At 36.8% G+C, this 18662-nt stretch overlaps 1 protein-coding gene across 1 annotated transcript in view; it reads left to right on the forward strand.

Annotated features, from left to right (window-relative positions):
- The window catches only part of LOC103007135 (uncharacterized), a 243392-nt gene that overhangs the window by 30457 nt on the left and 194273 nt on the right, over positions 1-18662 (forward strand). Inside the window, 3 exon segments of the mRNA XM_057555781.1 lie at positions 2308-2374; positions 2671-2847; positions 17618-17719. Coding sequence (XP_057411764.1) covers positions 2308-2374; positions 2671-2847; positions 17618-17719 — 346 coding nt within the window.

Consider the following 18662-nt stretch of genomic DNA (forward strand, 5'->3'; position numbering starts at 1 on the left):
GAATTGATGTAAAATGTAACCGAAGGATTATTTAGTATGAGCTAGAGATAAAATCTCATCAGGAAAGAGAGAATCTAAATTGAGAAAAGGGTGGAGCAAAATGCAATTTACACCGCTTAAAGGTGCCCATGTGTAAAGGAGAGAAAAGAGTGAGGAAATTGACAAAGGAGAGAAGTCGGAAATCACTCCCAATTTCCTCTTGAACATGTGTTACTAGTAAAGAGGTCACAGAATATAAACCATCACTTGGTAATCCTCTCAAAGACTTTATCTCTGGTGTGTACGATCAGACTTTGCTTTCTTTTTGAATATGTGAACTTGTGAAAATATCTGAGACCCTTTTAACAGTGGAGAGCAAGTACCTAATTTCATTTGAAGTCCTTAGTAAGGAAATGAGGTCTATCAATAGGCCACATCCATCTATTTAAAAGCATGTTTAACTCGATCTGAAAGGAGTGAGGTGCCCAAATTACTGAACCATGTCAAGAAAACTAATATCTGCCGTTAACTCAGATGAAGGCTGTGAAAAAAACAACACGTCAGCCTCTTTCTTAGTAAAACGTAGGAACGTTTAGTGCAGTTGTGAACTACTGTTTTTAAAAGTTTACCAAGTTTTAAATGAATGTAGTCTAATCTTCTTACCTTAAAAAGTGAGAAAGTATGAAAATTAATGTATTTACTTTCTATTGTTATTTAAGCATACATTTTACCATGTGAGTAGAATACTATGCATCTTAGCAATTTTTAGGATCTGTATCAGATTGTGAACCAACCTTCTAGATATTATTCGTACCTTTTAAATAGAACAGTGCACGAATACTTTATTCTACTTTAACTCTGGATGTAAAATGAAATATCAGAATTCCTTAGCTAAAGAAAAAAATTCTAATTACTGGACTTTCTCTAACATTTGTCATGTATTTTCTCATAAAAATCTTAAAATATTACTTGAAGTGATTTTGTTTTTGGTTGCAATTTTTACCCACATAGGTTTCCTCTCCCCACCTTTTTAGAGAAAGTCAAAGATCTCTTGAGTACATTTTCCCCTCAGTTTTGTTGGTAGTGGTATGAAATAACTTTTTCTTCTATGGTATGCTAAATATTTATTTTGTATTTCAAAAAAGAGATTCTCAGAAAGATAGACCCCACATTTTGGTTGGCTACATGGCCTATTTGTAACTCTTTAACATGCCTTTATGATATTATGCTATTTAGGCAACCTATGATTTTATGATTTAATTGCTTTATGATATTACTCTATGCAACCAAGAATATTGTGGTTTAATTGCTTTATGACATTGTAAGAGAAATGAAAGACTCTTTGAAAGAAGTCAGGTTTATTATAAACATTTTTATTCAAAATGGGAATGTTAGAAGCTTCAGGAAATCTATTAAAAGCAATGATGAAGGGTTTTAGAATAGATTTAGAAATCATTTTGTTATTCTGAATCTAGTCATCAGAAACTTCATTTAATGAGTTGTCCGATAAGGAGCTATCTTTACCTGTAAACTAAACTTTGTAATTCAATCTGACTTTGGTCATTTCTACCACAGATATTTTTTTAAATTTAGTCTGACAGTTATCAAGTATTCATTTGGAACTTGTAAGAGTCTGAGAACTCTAATAATATTTCTGGCTATTCATTTTCATTTTTGACCATTTATTATGCATTCTAATATTAATGGCTCTTCCAGTCACATAATGAATTCTGGTTTTCAGTGATGGGGCATCTTATGAAATTTCTGTTAAGTCCCATAAGAGTATGAAACCCTTGGCACCTCACGTTATTTTGACTTTTACTGAAATTTGAGAAGATCGGATCATATTTACCCCTGATTAGGTTTAAATAAATCATCGGCTCACATGCTGGAAACTAGCAATTTAAAACAAATATGGATACAAGTGAGAACAAATGCTTAGCCCACACAAGTTTTCTACGAGTTAATTCTGTTTTACCAAAATGAAATGGCTCTGGAGCAGAGTCCAAATTGAATGGATGCCAATCCTGCAATGCAAATTTTCCAGTGTTCTTAATTTGTTGAGGGCTCTTTGCATTAATTAAAAATGATAAAAAAACAAAGTATTTTAATGTGACCTTCATTTGGCATTTGTATTAACTTTTCTTATCCTATTTTATTTAATTCTTCCACTCCTGTTGTTCAATTAGTGTTTGACCCCTTTAGGAGAGTTGTAAATTAAATGACATTTCAATGCCATTCCATATTTAAAATACTGTGTTAGTTGTGGATCATAAATGATGATCTTCGTTCTTTAGCTAATTTATTCATTTAACAATTTCCCTCCAGAAGTTTCAGCAGAAGGTTCTGAAGCAAACTAAGCAGAAGAAATCCAAGTCGGCTGAATTTCTGATGGGTGAGCCCTGCTTGATGAGTTATTGCTCATAATTTGTGTAAGGATTAATTAACTAATTACAGACAAATGGCTGTGGGCGAAATTTTGCTCTTGCTTGTCAGGGTGCAATTTGTAATTATTTTAATCATTTATTCTTTTTTTTTAAGAGTTAATTTTAACCTAATTCTGTTTTGCTGACATTTGAGGATGATACACTTGAGTCTTTCCACACAAGAATTACTGCGAGGAATTTTCTGCTTGTCACTGGAATATATTTTGCTAGAGTGTGATCTTCTGACCTCCTTGTTTTGCTCCAGTTAAAGAAGCTAGAGAAGCTACGGAAGGCACTGGAAATCCAGCTTTTAACATGAGCAGCCCAGATCTCTCAGCACATCAGACTTCAGAAAAGAAAGTTATTAGACATGACATGCTGGATCGCACCCTTGCAGCTCACCAACAAAAATTCAGGCTGCTAGCCTCTGCTGGACCAAAAGGTGTGACTTCAGCCTTGATTATCTTCACACTCGGTGACAGTTGCTGTGTCTCTGATCTAACCTGGGCATCCCAGAGCCGGCATCTGGCATTCCACTCCAGTATGTCTGCTCAGGCTTTCTGGGAAGCGCAGGGTGCGCTTAGGATCTGCTTTGCCGTTGGTATGCAGACCATCACCTCACACGGGAAGGACGCTGAGCAGCAAATCCACCCTATCTCAGGGTGCTGAAATGGAGCAGGTTCAGTCTCAGGACCTAACACTCCGGTGCGGATGGAGGGTTAAATGCTGATGCCCCCATTTATCGGAAGCCGCCCTGCGAGTGCGTCTGTAAACCATGCTGGCACTATGCCTCAGACCTTGATGATGCCTTCCATTAGCGGAGGACAGAGTTTCTCTATAGGTTTAGACACCTGTGCCAGGCGCTCAAAAATAAATGCAGAAAATAAATGCAGAAATTCCTTGGTATTTAGAAGTTCTCTACAGAAATTCACATTAAGCAATAGTTTCCTTGATTTTCAGTTGTAGGGCAGTTTCCAACAGCTAACTAGGTAAAGGGTTCTACCTGAGCAAGGGGCATACGTATGCCCTTTGCATCAGGTTGGCACAGGACGGCTGGCTCTTCCTGAGTTAGGGACAGAGCTGCTTCTAAGCTTTGACGTATTTGCTGCCTAGAAGGAAAGATTATTCTGTAACTACAAAGAAAGAAGTCATTAAAACTTGCTGTCTTTGCTCTTATCTTCATCACTGAACAAGACGAAAGACATCAGAATTTAACGACCAGATAGCTTTTGGAGAGGGAGCTGTCTGAAGCAATGGACCATGAGTTGGCACAGATGTGTTCTCTGCTGGCCCCACTTCGCAGCCTCATCATGATTTCTACCTGTGCAGAACAGGCCGTCCAGATCCCAATAGGTTATCACGGTGTACAGAGCATTTATTTTATGAACTTTGATTCCTAAAGCTCAGGGGAAATTCTACCAGCCTCTAGATTTCTGCCTTCCACATCGTATCACGCATGTTCAAATCGGTGGATTTAGCTTGTCTTATTCTCCTTGCTTGTGTGTGCGTGTGTGTGTGTGTGTGTGTGTTTTCCTGTAAGTCTGTGCAAAGCGGCAGGATATAGGGCTGTCAATAATCATAATAACAGTTGCCATTTTGAGTGCATATTATCTATTAGCCAGTATACTAAGTATTCTATGTGAATCATCTGTTTTAATTTCATACTTCCTTAGAGTGGCATATTAGGGTATAGATTCAGCTAATGCAATAAAGGCCCCAATAACAGAGACTGAGACGTGCCCCAGTACCTTTCTATGAACCCCTGAGCTGCTGTTCTTATCCTCATGGTCCAAGATGACTAGATACCAGCTCCATGCTCCAAGCACTGGGAGGGAAGAAGAAGGCCACAAACAGGTAGTTACACATGTATCATGTCTGCTTCTATCCCACTTGCTGGAAATGAATCACTTGGCCACGTCCAGCTGCAAGAGAGGCTGGGAAATGTTCTTACGTCAGAGTCATGTTTCAAGCTGAAATTGGAGGGGGGAGGTTCTAGAAGGAGTGAATGTGTGTTAAGGCCCACTAGCAGAATCTACACCAGGTATATTTTATGATTCTCCTCATTTGATAGATGAAAAAAATCAAGGTTGTAACTTGACTAAAGTAAGAAAGAGAATACATGGTAGAATAAGGGATTTAAACTAAGCCTTGTTTGACTCTATAGCTTACATGCCTCACCCCCTCCTATAGAGCTGCTCTCTTTTTTTGTGGGAGATGTTACTGGTTAGGGGGAGGGCATATCAGGATAACGGCTGGAGAGGTTGCTGACATATTCAGAAGGGAGAGTCTAGAGTTCAGTCAGACAGTCAAGATCAGCAACCTCCTAGTCTGGCAAAGAAAATGCTGGCAAGGATGGTGAACAGTAAGGAACATGAAGGGAAACTTCATCTGGCATCTTCTTCAACTACCGACTCTGAAGATAAACTTCTGATGTCATCAGCCTAAGGGCGTTTTTTAGATCTTTGGTTCCCTTGGTGGGAAATTAGTTTTTCTTATGGAACTAGGATGTTTCATGCAGTTGGGCCCCGAGGAGAAGGATGTGTCCGCCTTGCCCAAATGGAGGCTGGACCAGGCCTTCTTTATAAATTTCTATTCAGCAGAGATGTTCAGATTTCATCAAGAGGAATTCTTATTCTCTGTGGGCCCAAGAGCCTGTGTGAAAACCTTGAATTCTAAGTCTGTAAATGGATATTCAGAGGCGGAGTACCGCTTGATGGCTCACCTGTTAGAAGCTCAATAAAATGAGTCACGGAGAATAATTATAGTTGTGGAAGATAGGTGTTGGCGAGACAGGGTAAGATGAGGTCTGTGGAAAGGGTGACATCTGGGGTAAGTGTTAGGGTGAAAGTAATTATAGTCAAATGCTATCCAGTAGAAATATAATGTGAGCCATGGACACAATTTAAAAATTTCCAGTAGCACACATTAATAAAATTAAAAAGAAACAAGTGAATGAACTTTAATAATACATTTTATTTCAATCAATATCTACAAATATTATTTCAACTTATAATCAAAGTAAAAATTTAAAGCAATATTTAACTTTTTTTGGTATGAAGTCTTTGAAATCTGTGTGTATTTATACTGACAGCAAGTCTTAATGTGAGTTCGCCTCATTTCAAGTGTACCATAGGCATATGTGGTTGGTGGCTCTGGTAGTGAGCAATGCAGTTACAGACAATTAGACCTGGAAGTCCAGCCACTCAAGTTTGCATGGGAGAATTTGAGGAACTCTTAGAGGACCATAACTTCCCAGCCTCCAAAATGCTGCATAACTAATATTGACCTACAATATAATAGTTCCAACACTGTCTCAATTGTACTTGTCATTTCTAACATTATTTCTATGATATAAAAAGTCTGGATATAAAAAGTATTCCTGGAGATGGATTGAATAAATTCTCCTATGAACCAGAAATTAGTAAATGGGGAGAGAGAACATTTTATAACTCAAAAGTAGATCAGAGTGGAAGGAGCTTTAGATGGAAAAGCCAGGAATGATTTATTATCCTGACAAAACCAGCCAGACATGGACATAGGTAGGGGTTATACCACCTCCATTCTGGAACATAATCAACATTAAAAAAATTATTTGATGAATCTCTACCTAAACCCACCCTGCTCACCTGCCTTTGGGAGAGCCTCAAAAAAAAATTCAATTGCAAATGAGATGTGCAATGTTATGGTCTGTGAACAAGGAATAATATTTGAAATACCTGAATTTAGAAACTGTTAGGTATTGTAGAACACAACGTTTCTTGCTAATACAATAAAAAAGAACATTTATATCATCTGCCAATGTGATGACTTAAGTAAAATAGAGTAACTACATTTCCCCCCACAATATTATAACAATGAACACAAATTCTCATCCTATAAGTAAATATCAAACACATTTCCACCTTTTTCATCCTATAAGTAAGTATCCAATACACTTCTACCTTTTAGATGCTTTAAAAAAAAAAAAAGGAATGGTAAGTAATGGCAGAATACCAATGCTACTTTACTTACCCAAATTATTTCACAGAAATGTAAAATTGTTGGATAGATAGTGATTTAAATTATGAAGGAAATGTCGAGGAGAGGGATTTTCTAACAACAAACTTTGGAATAAAAAGACTTCAAGTTTGTGATGGATTGAGTCCCTTAGTAGAGGAAAAATGTGATTGAAATAAATACACACTGATCTTTAGGAACAAGCAAAATAAGGAACTACTGAGTGGTCTGATTTTAAGATCACTTGGAGGGTACCCTCAAATCCCTCCTGAACATTCCAGTGTTAAAGCATTCTTAGAAGCTTATTTGTCTAAAGGTTCTCCAGAGAAATGACAGTGTGCTACAGAGCTGACACTGTACATTGGTATCAGTCATTTTTACAAGGTGTGAATGAGAAAAAACACAACGAAAGTCTCAGTCCTTCCTGCTTCCTGCCAGGTCTCTTCTACACGCTCTGCCTCAGCTCCTCACTTCTAAAGAAAGTCGCCTAGGCTCTGCTCAAGACCTTCTTTCCATTCCCATTGCCTTTAATTTGTAGGTAGACACTTAGCAAAAGCATTCAATCCCCTGTTTTGTAAATTTCAGGAGGAATAACTCACATGTGATCATTTTTGGCCACATGTCCTCTGCTCCATCTTGCCCGGAACTCAGACTGCTTCTCTGACCCCAGCTCATCCACTTCGCTCACTGCCAGCCATGGCCTGGCCTGATGATGATTAACCTGATCAGGAAGGGAAATTCAGAATTACAGCACTTGAAAAGCGAGAGCGACAGAGAACCCACAACTAATTAGAATTTCAAAAGACAGAGGAATGGACTTAGGTTCTAAACATAACAAGGGCTTGAGGGCTGGGTAGGTCGAAAGGGCGTATTTAATAATCTGAATCTATAACATAGTGGCACTCAAAGTCGTGAATGACTGAATTCTAAACGACAGTAAAATGAAACATGGGACAGATGTGAGAAGGAGCCATGGAAAGGCTTTAGATAAGAAATAAATAATTATGGAAGTGCAGAGTAAAACAGTTCAAATGATGGTGAGCGATTTAATTGCACTTGGGAAGTTTTTTCCTTTTAATCTCTAATTTTCAGAGGTTATTTCAACTGTTCTTTCCATCCTTGCTTCCCTCACCCAAAATCGTAGGGGAGAGCATTTGATTGACCACGCTTAGGTCACTTGCCAGCTCCTTGGCTTTGTCACAGGTAGGGGAAGTAGATTCTGTCAGCCCTTCCTGGCTTCTGTCATTGGAGACAGGAATCTGGAGTTACTGAACCATCAAGACTATACACACTGGGAACTAGGAAATTGTGATGTTATTAGGGAGGGGAAATGGATGCACGACAGCAAAACAAATCAACCAGACACACATCTGATAAACGTCCCGTACAGCTCCTCAGTCTTGGATTCTTTCCTGATCATATCCTATTGTTCATGACATCAGTACAATTAAAAAATGGAAGTGGTATATGTGTGATTAGTTGGATATAAAATTTATACAATATTTTGCTTAGGAGTTATATATATATATATATATATATATATATAATACCAAAATACTTTATGTATTTCTCCATTTCCTCTTCCTCATTTACTGAAAACATATTGATCAAACATCTATTTCCCAAGCACTATGTTAGATACAGGGGATGCAAAAGTGAACACAACAGACATGGTCGTTCTCTGTGTCATGAAGCGTGTTACACCAGCAAAGTCACACTGAGGGCAACTCTTGAGATTTTAGTTGATTAATCCAGATTAAACAGGCACTCTCAAAAAAGCAATGTTTTCTCATACAAGATTTTTACATGAATTTCATAAATAACATTTCTCAGATTGAATGACTCTAGAAGTATGGGTAAATCAGGAAAAAATAAGTGTGTGTGTGTGTGTGTGTGTGTACCATATGAACACAACTGTGATCTCAGTTTAGTTGATTAAACTGTGTTCAGCCTAGGACTGAGCATGTCTGAGGATTTGTGGTTTAAAGTGGCCTAAAATGAACATAACTTTTTAGTGTAAAAAACCTATAAAAATTTAGGTTTTCTGATGCTTCAGTGATGTGGTCAGTATTTTAGCAGCTGGATAGAAATTTTTTTTTTTTTTTTAAACCTAGTTCCCTTTAAATATTGGGTGACATTTACAAAAATACTCCCTGGCCATCAGAATAAGAAGTTACACTGATGCAATAAAATTCCATATTCAATTTAAACTTTGCTAAGCTCTCTTTACCTGCAGTTTGACTGATTCATTTGTTGCATTTCCATTTTGAAAAAAAGACTAAGAATGTTCCTGGCAAAGGACTAATTCTAAGGAAAGAGACAGACACATGATCTCGATCTCATTCGAAGACTCAGGGCCAGAGAAGAAAACTAGTTTTGAGTACAGTCTAGTGTTTGCCAATCATATTGTCCCATGGTGTAATCCTCAGGCATTTATTCCTGGGTCTTGGGGAGAGGGGCTTGGAATAAAAACTGGGATCTCTGTCAGTCGCTGGGGACCTAGGAGCTCTACCTGCTAACCTGTGTGACATGGAGGGAAGCCATGTGGGTAGAGATGACGTGTATCCCTCCAGTTGGCATTGCCAATGGAATGTGAGATGGACAGAGGCGTGAGTTCGAGGTTTGATCAGAACCTGAGAAGATGTTGGATAGAACTTGGGATAACCTATAATGGGTACCAGCAGGAATCAGTATTGGAAGTAACAGTGGTCACTTGAGGTGGCCCCAGCAGCAGCTGTGGGATTGACAGGAAGTGCTTTCCCTGCTGCTCTGTGGGGTGGAGATGCCACCACTGATTTCATGATGGATGTGGTCTGAAGACCACAGTGTAGAAACCTTGACAGCAGGCAGCAAAGCGGAAGCCTCAGCCTTAGAGAAAGAAAATGGCAGATGTTCCAAAAGAAGCAGAGAGGAATGAGTTTCAGCGTCTGTGATCAAAGGACTTATATCCTCTCCAGAGAAATGAGGGGTGGTTTGAATTAAGGGTAGGAGATCATAATAGTTGTGCCTGAGCTAGAGAAATCCTAAATTAGGGTTGTAATCATGACCCTAAATCTATCTTCAGATTGGTGTGGCCATTAAAATACACATGCACAAAAATTTATAATAAAAATGACATGTAAGGGTACATGTTAAGTGCATAATTCAAATTGTCAGAGCAAATATGTGACGAGAATTGTTTTTCCCCCTAGTGCACATAGCCTAGATTATTTCAGAAGTGATATTGTATAAAACCGTTTATATTGTTCTCATTTGCCCCTTAAGATGGAAAAAAGGTGTTATATGAAATATATAGTACATTTACAAATACTTTTTGATTTGGGACATTTCAAATATTATTAAGAAAAAGAAATATATAGGAAAATCATTTGCTTTAGGTTTATGAACTGACCTGGATTTGTGTTTTTAGATACCGTTTGGCTCCTAAGTGATTTGAACCTCTTTCATTGACTTGGAAGCCTAAAAATATACACTCAGGAAAGCATCCTTCCTACAGAAATAAAGAAATACTTTATGTAGATACAAGATGGGTGAAATATTTGGTCAGATTATACAAATCAATTTAAGTTTACTATCCTACCCCACCCCCTCCTTTTTTTTTCCTAAATGGAGTACCAGAGTTCTAGAATAATATTTGTCCCATTGGGAAAGGAGCATTTTAATCAAATATTTGAGTTTTGGGAATTTCAACAGCGTAAGAAAAGTTTAATTAGTTTTCTTCTCAGAAGGAACTGCCCACCTCCAGGTAATCACACAGATTTGCCCAGGAAATCAGCAGAATGTCTACTGATGTTGTCTTTTCCTGTTTCTGTTAATGCTAAAATTGAAACCATGGGTAACAGTTTACCAGCTGTTGAGCACAGTCATTTTTCTATCTTCTCTTCAAATTTTTGTGAAAACCCCAATGTATGACTGTTTGTAAAATAATATTTTATAAAATCTGTCATAAGTCATTGGTTGGGGAAAGAATTTTTATAAGAATTATTTTAATATTCAGAGATACTAGTTTATGATTCCAGTTCATTGATGATAGATTCATACATTTAAACCACTGGATTTGTTTATGTGCCAGTGAAATTTATGTACCTTCAAATTAAAAATGTGAGCACAGGAATCTGTATAGTGGTAAAAAGTATGGTTAAGAATCTTAGAATCATAGAAATGCTAGAAGTAGAGATCATATAGCTGATATTACAGAAGTCCAATGAGTCTCCTAATATAAACAGCTGCACAGTAAAAGAACTGAGAGAAAGACTTGTTTTCTGATACATTAGTGATGCAATTAGTCTCTTAGCAGTTGGACAGGTTACTAAATTGTTTACCTATACCTCCTAAATATTTGGTGAAATTTTCATTTGTTTTTAACATCTTTATTGGAGTGTAATTGCTTTACACTGTTGTGTTAGTCTCTGCTATATAACAAAGTGAATCAGCTATACATGTACTTATATCCCCATATCCCCTCCCTCTTGCGTCTCCCTCCCACCCTCCCTATCCCACCCCTCTAGGTGGGTGAAATTTTCTAAAAGATTTTTTTTTTTGCTTCCAGAATAAGTTGCACCATATCAATGAAATTCTGCATAATTTCAAAGTTTACAAGGCCACCATGTTGACTGGAGTTCAATAGTTGCATTTCCATTTTAAGAACAATTTTACTAGAAAAGTTTCTTATGATCTTACATAAACTTTTCATGACCTTATACATGTTTTTAGCATACGTTAGTCCTTAATCTCCGAAAAATTCCATTTAGAGTTTCTTTCAGATATTTTTTGTTTTCTATTAAAGAGATTTAATAGAAAATAAGATTTTCCTTAGCCTTCATCAGATTGATTGACCAAAAGCCTTATAAAAAAAGACCCATGAGAAGACCTGAACCCTTTGTTTTATGAGATAGAGTTTAGTTGTCTATAAGTTACCAGATTTTTAAAGAGAAAGTATTATTAATCAATATTGTTTAAACTAAATCTAATAATCCGATATATTGATTGCTTTCATACTGAAGTGTGCTACAGTGTGATGAAAATATTGCTACCTGAATGAACCCTTAAGTACAATACATGGATATAAGTAACCATAGATGCAGGGGGGAAGGCATAGTTATTAAATGAATGAGGGCACAATCAGAAATATTAGGGGGTTACTGATGTCTAATATCAGGTCCTTCCTAATTGAAAGGCAGTATTCTAAACTGTATACATAAATTTATGGGCAAGTAGGACAATGGTGCCTGGCTTCAACTAGAAAGAAAAAAACACACCTACTTTGACATTGCTTTTGTAGGACTTTTAAATATGCATAAAAAACAATATATTTATACTTAACCTTTGAATTATCATTATTACTTAAGTAATGGAAAGATCTTCCTGTTTAGAAGTTAGGTGCTTAGGGACCCGCTTTAACTCTGAGGATTTGAGGTCCGGAGGAACACATGATGCATTAATGCCTTGGGGTACGTCAGATGAGCCCTGCAGCAATTATGCACTCGACAGCACTCCAGTGGTTTGAAAGTTAAAATGCCTGGTAATTTACCATGAGGGAGGACCTTAGGGGAAGAAAGAATATGGCTCAATTAATTAGTACTTGTTAGCAAACTTCGACTATTATTACCCTATTTAGGTTTTCAAATCACTGATATCTCAAATACCCACAAGATTTGGTAAAGAAGTAAGAATAAGCAGTGGAGAAAGCTAATTTGTCCAACAGAGCACCAGTTTTTGAATATAGTGTGAGCAGTGGAGCCATTTTCACAGGTTAGCCTTTCTATAAAGAAGAAAACGGAAATGGTATTCATTTGCTGTTTTTAACTCTGTGGTTAAAACCTCATGCCTTTCAGTTTGAGTTTCTGGGTAAGATGAATACTCTTGATGACTACCTAGGGATTCCTATGAAAATCTAATAGAAATAAATTAATTTTGAGAGTTATCTGGAGCTTTATGATGGGTGTTGGTTTTCTATTTAATCATTATATCTCCTAAGTGGCTATTGTTGGTATTTTAAAAAATCAATGATTCTTAAAGATTATCTTGTTGTTTTCAGGGTATTATTCAAATACTTTGCAAATTACTGTCTTTGTTCTAAAGGTGTTTCAATCAAATCTCTCATGCATTCATGGTATGAAAACATTTCCTTTAAATAATATTTACACAAAATATAATTATTTTCAATACTTTTTTAGCTCATGTTCCCCCTTATTTCTGTTCTAATTCCTTTGACTAAGATTTCTAAGAGAATATTGGATAATAATATTGATAGTGGACATCCAAGTCATAGTTTGAGTTTTTATCCTTAGGTGTTTTTTTTTTGGTTTGTTTGGGTTTTGTTATAGTTTTGTTTTGATACTTAGTATAATGAAATTTTGGTTTAAGGTAATCATTCTTTGGTTTAAGGTAATTGTCATATTAAAAAGTAGCCTTGTATCTTTTGTTGCCATTAATTTAAAAAATGTTTGTAAATCAATCTTCTAAAAATAGTATTTGAGTGGATTTAGTAAGATGGAGCATGTTTGAGTTTGACATAGTTCCCACTAACTTGCCGTTTATTGCAACCTCTTGATTTCCACACTTCTGTTTCATACACATACATAAACTGCCTGAACATTTAAACCTGAGACCTTGGTATTAGATTTTCAAAGTGGGGAAAGTAGAAAGTTTTCCCAAATTTATTTATAAAGTTCATGGGAATCAAATTTAATCATAGATCTCTAGGCTTCATGCCTTTAAAAGGAATAATGTTCAGAATATCCTAGTTTGTAAAATTTTGGTGCACGGCTGTAATCATAGAATGTAACTTGTTTAGTTATTTAGTTTACATGCAGGCCTTGTGTTTATTTAACTTACAGAATATTATAAAAAACCTGATGATTGGTGATAAAAAGCTGAGTTGAAGCAGGTGGAGTCACAGGAAGAGGACAAGAATGGAACCAATAAACCAATCCAAAAATGGATAGAGACATTCAGAGCTTCTCTCTCTGGAGCTAATGGGGCTGATTTGAAAGGAAGTGGTTGCCTCATTGAGTCAAGACTCTTCCCATGATTCACACTAACCTTCCTCTGGTGGGCAATTTCATTCTCACTATTATAGCCCCCAAGGAACTGCATGGGTGCACCCTGGAGGATTTCCTGACCAAAGTTCACGTACGGTGTAATTTAAGTAAAAGCCCTGATTACATTCCATGCTGCTCTGAGTTAAAGGGTAGGAAAACCTGATATCTGTGGAAGGGCAGAGGCAAGTACATGCGCCTTCCTCCCCCAATCAGTAAAAATAGCCCAAGAAATGCACTAACTGAGGCTGATTCTAAACGTTGAACAGCTAATTCTCGGAAGTTAGAAACAAAAGTAGAGTATTGAGAGTATAAAGACCAATTTACTGATTTATTAATTTATGTATCATGCCCAATTGCTTCAATGTAGAACCATAGATATATGTATATAGGCAATTGTCAGATTATTCATCTGAATGTAACAAACAGTTAAATGTCAGCCATATTAAAACCTGTTGTATGTATATTGCTAAATGCCCTACTTTGAGTTTCTCAGTGGGTCTGTTAATTTTCCTGTGAGATGATTTTAGATATATCCAAAAGCATATTCTGAATGATTAGGGCACTTTTAGGAATTTATCCTATTAGTAACCTACCTTCTGGTAATATATACCCTCTCCTAAAACCATCTCACTTTATTAAATCTTGACCTATCCAATGAAACACGAGCAAAGGAACTATTGTTAAGATGAAGTCTGTAGTTTCCAAACTGCTCATAGGTTCCACGTGCTTTCCCATCTTAAACTCTGCCTACTATATTTAGGTTATTGGCCTATCAAGGCAAGATACAACAATAGAAAGGAAGAATTATTTTAATATTTAATAATAGTAGGTTCTTATTTGATTCATAAGCTGATTTATGTTATAGCAAGAAATTGGCAAAATAGTAATGCTATAAATAATAAATTATAAATATTACATTACCACTTCACTATCTCAGTAGTGCTGAGAACATAGTGATTTAATCCTGCATGTCATTCCTAGTTTGAAACAAAGGTATATGCAAGAGATGCAGCCCCACCCCTCCCTGGGAGGCCAAATCATCTTTATCTGGCTCTATTTTTCCCCCGCATCATGTAGTACCATCTCATAAACTGTAAAACATACATATTTGTTTGCTTTTATTCTTCCACTCACAGAATGTAAGCTCTGTGAGGGAAGGGATTTTTTGAATGTTTGTTTTGCTGATATATTCACACAATAAGCACTCAGTAAATACACCTTAAATAATTGAATGGATCTGAAACATCTTATCAGCATAAAGTGACCCTGTACGACTTAATAATAATTTGAGCAAAAACATCAGTTAAAAACTCAACTCTGGGACCACTGAGGAAGTTTGGATTCCATTACTTACTTTATTATATTGTAACTTTGGGAGGCAGAGAATAATTGGGGAGTATCCACTAACAAAACATGCTTCCCATGTCTTTATGCTTTTGTGTCTTTTTTCCTTTGCCTATGCTTCTCCTTCCAATAAAAATTCCTTTCCCCTTTATTTTTGATATGGCTAATTCCTAATCACATTTTAAACTTACTTCAGGTGATAATTTCTCCAGGAAGTCTTTGAAGTCCCCAGTATAGGCTAGGTGCTCCTACCACACACTCGAACAGAACTCTGTCCCTTACATGATATTAAATCACACTGGATTGAACGTTAGCTCTGAAGGCAGAGCCACTGTTTTCTGTTTGTTCTTAAAATCCAGACATAGTGTTTGGTTCCTAGAAGGACTCAATTAAACAACAAAGGGAAGGGGGTCTTGAAGGAAAAGAGAGAGGGGATGGGGAACAGAAAGGACGAGAGGAATAAAGTGTGATAAAAAGGTGATAAATTTTGGCTCATTTTAATCAAGAAACAACATCTAGACAATGGAAGGAGTTGGGTGTTACAAAAAGTTTCCAAAAAAGGTTTATCTAACGAATGAATTCAGATAATATTATGAGTACCTCTGTGTGCCAGGCACAATTCTAGGCACAGAGATTATGTTTTTACCCTCATGGAGCTTGTATTTTAGAGTAAGAGACAGACGACAGCAAGTATAATATTACATATGTAAAACGATACACAAGGAACTGTAAAATGTAGTATAAAATACAAATACATTGTAAAAATATATGAATCCTCTAAATACATAATGTTATAGAACTTGAGGATTTTTAAAGGGAATCAGTGGATTGCCTCTTTGCTCAAGATCCCTTATAATCCTTTACTCGTAAAATGCTATTTGCCATATCCCAGAATGCAAAGTAGAAAATAAATCACTCCAGGAGCGGCGTTTATAACTTACATGTGTGTCTCAACCCACACTGAATGTAGAAGGAACACTTTGCATAGATTTTGAAACCGTATGGAGACCTTGAAGGGGCCCATCTTCCAGCTGAGTGGGCAAGCCTCAAGCCCTTAGGGGAGGTAGAGCCTGGAAGGCTCCTGGCGTGCAGGCCTCCTTCTCACTCAGCTGGGCAAGACCCTCATTTCTCAACTGACAACAGGGATGGAAATGGTCTGAGAACCTACAAGCCAGATCAGCTTCTCCAGACCTGTGGTTAAAAATGACTTAACTTTGTTTATTCTCCAAGGACTTGATTCACTTGCCATTATTTATTAATAAGTCATTTCAGTAGACAGAGAATTGGAGTTCTGTATTGGATTGGAGGAGTTGCCAGGATATGGGTACCAATAGTTGACGGGTGCTGCCATGGCAATATAATAAGGAATACACCACTGTTTTTGCTTTAATAAAGGTGAATTATTTTGCCAGCATATGAAAGGGTATACTTAAGAGTATCACAGTGCTTTGTGTTAAAGGGGAAAAAAACCAACAATTACTGTGAATGGGGTAGAATTACTGTGTTATTGCAGTACAGAAGACTTTGATTACGTACTGCCAAGATTCATATCAGCCTAGTAGCTGTTGACAGATAAAGTAACAAAAATGAAACTCATTTATTTTTTCTTTACTGAGAATAGAGGTGAAGCAGATTTTCAGTTCTTACTACATTGGTAGAACAGAGACTGACAGCAAAAATGTGCCGGTCCAGAAATATAAATTTTAAGCCTAGGTTCATATCAAAATTCCATTTAGTCTTGGAGCTGCTGTTGGGATTATTTTTGATCCTAAAACAAATACATTATGGAATATCACAGTATACTTGGTATGTACAATATTAACCCTTCCCTGTGGGCAATACTTTCAAAATTATTGTTGTTTTCAGTTGACGAAGCTTTCTTTCTTTTGTAATGTTTGAGGCAACTTGAGTTATCGTCAGAGTAGATTACATTTTACTGAATGCAAATTACTAGCAACAGACTGCTATACATTTCACTCTGCAGGAAGTATGAAACTAGATTTGGAAAATTGATAACAGATCTTTTTCTCTATTACAAAGTCATATTTGATGCTACAGTTTTGTTACTGACATAAGGACAAAAGTAAGGGGGAAATGTGAAGTGAGAATTTTGGGTTTGTGTTGTTGAGATTGTTGATGTCTTGGATAAAATTTCTGGCTAAATCATTTGTACCTTTCCTTCGTGTTACTTAAGTTGACATAACAAAAGAGACCTGTGAACAGGCCCCTTACACTTTCCTTCCTCCCTTCCTTCCTTCCCTCCCTCCTTCCTTTCCTTCCTTCCTCCCTCCCTTTCTTCTTTCTTTTCTTCCTTCATCCCGCCCTCCTCCCTCTCTCTTTTTCCTTTCTTTTTACTCAACTAGCAATGTGGAAATTTTGCTATAGTTTCTCATAATTAAGATGTTATTAAGTTGACTGGAATTCTGGACACAACGACATGATATACTTTGTGAATTATATACAAGTGGGTAAATAGAGTCATCAGTGAACTCTGAACATCATTATAATCCAATGGTGTCCATTTCTTGAGTATATCCTAGAAACAACTTGATTAAAATTTCAAATTATTCTTCTAAAGTCTACATTTGAAAATTTTCCCATTAATTTTTTAGCAACAGACAGATAGCATGAACTTGTTTCTTGAATTACCTTTTCTGACCTTTTGCAAGATGATAATTACAAAAAAGGGAAGCCTGGAAGACTTGTAAAAAACTTAAGCTTATAAAGTAGCTAAAATGGCCCTTCTGTGCTGGTGTCGATTTCAGAATTAACATTTTGGTTCATGTGCTTATAATAATCACTGACCCTTACTTCATGTACTTTCCACAGGAAATGAATACAGCAGAAATTACTTTGACCCACTGACGGATGAGGAAATAAACCCAAGGCAGTATGGGATGGAGGTCAGCGGAGAGGGTGAACTAGAATTAAGTACGTAATTTTTGTGTCAGAATATTCTTTTCCATTCATGAAAATGAGGCGACAAAGATCACACATGCAGCTCCATTTAGATTTTGCAGCTTACAATTTAAATGGTAAGTTTTAACCGCTAACAACATGACGGGCAGCGAAGGTAATTTTTGATCAAGGACAGCAAGCTGGTCAGATAGAGAAGCAGGACTTGGCTTTCATTTGATGCTGCTCTAAGCAGTTTGCTGCCATTCTAAGGCCTGTGTTATGCATATGAGGAGCATTATTACTTTACAAATGCCATCTCAGCTCTTCAAGTTTAGAATGAGCATCCTTCAATAAAATCCATCTAGCATGTGAGATTTCCATACCCAGAGGCTATTGAATTCTTTCATTGAAGACTTGGAACCACCATCTGAGTTCTGAACCACCGAGGCGCAGTGATAGGATGATTTCCTCTTCCCTAATGTCGATTCTAGGTGTGGTTGTAAAATAACAATTTAAAATTGCTCCTTGTGGGCCTACCACCATGCATATTTGGTAGTTTACAAAGCACTCTAGGGTTTACAGAGGTTATTGAGATAGTGACAGTGACAAATATTACTTAGGGTCATTTGCAACCCAGAAGATCATATTTCACCATGGGGCTCCAGACATTGTATCGGCCTCCTCATGGGAGGAACATGTCTGATGTATGTATGTATGTATGGGATGAGAACATGTTTGGTGTATGTGTGTACGTATCTATGTTCTAACTGTATGACTGGGGTGGTCATCCAACTTGGCATAATTTATGTTCGGCTCTATCCAATGGTAGGACATCCACATAATGACCCTTTAAACCCTCTTCTAGAACCATGTTCTTATGATTATTATTTTTTTTTTTTGGTAGTGGCATGACCTTGTTGCTTTATCCTTGTAAAAGAGTACAGTAGTTCTTACATGCGTTATTATACTGCAGTGG

The sequence above is a fragment of the Balaenoptera acutorostrata genome, chromosome 10 (genome assembly GCF_949987535.1).
Source record: "Balaenoptera acutorostrata chromosome 10, mBalAcu1.1, whole genome shotgun sequence".
In the NCBI taxonomy this organism is placed as follows: domain Eukaryota; kingdom Metazoa; phylum Chordata; class Mammalia; order Artiodactyla; family Balaenopteridae; genus Balaenoptera; species Balaenoptera acutorostrata.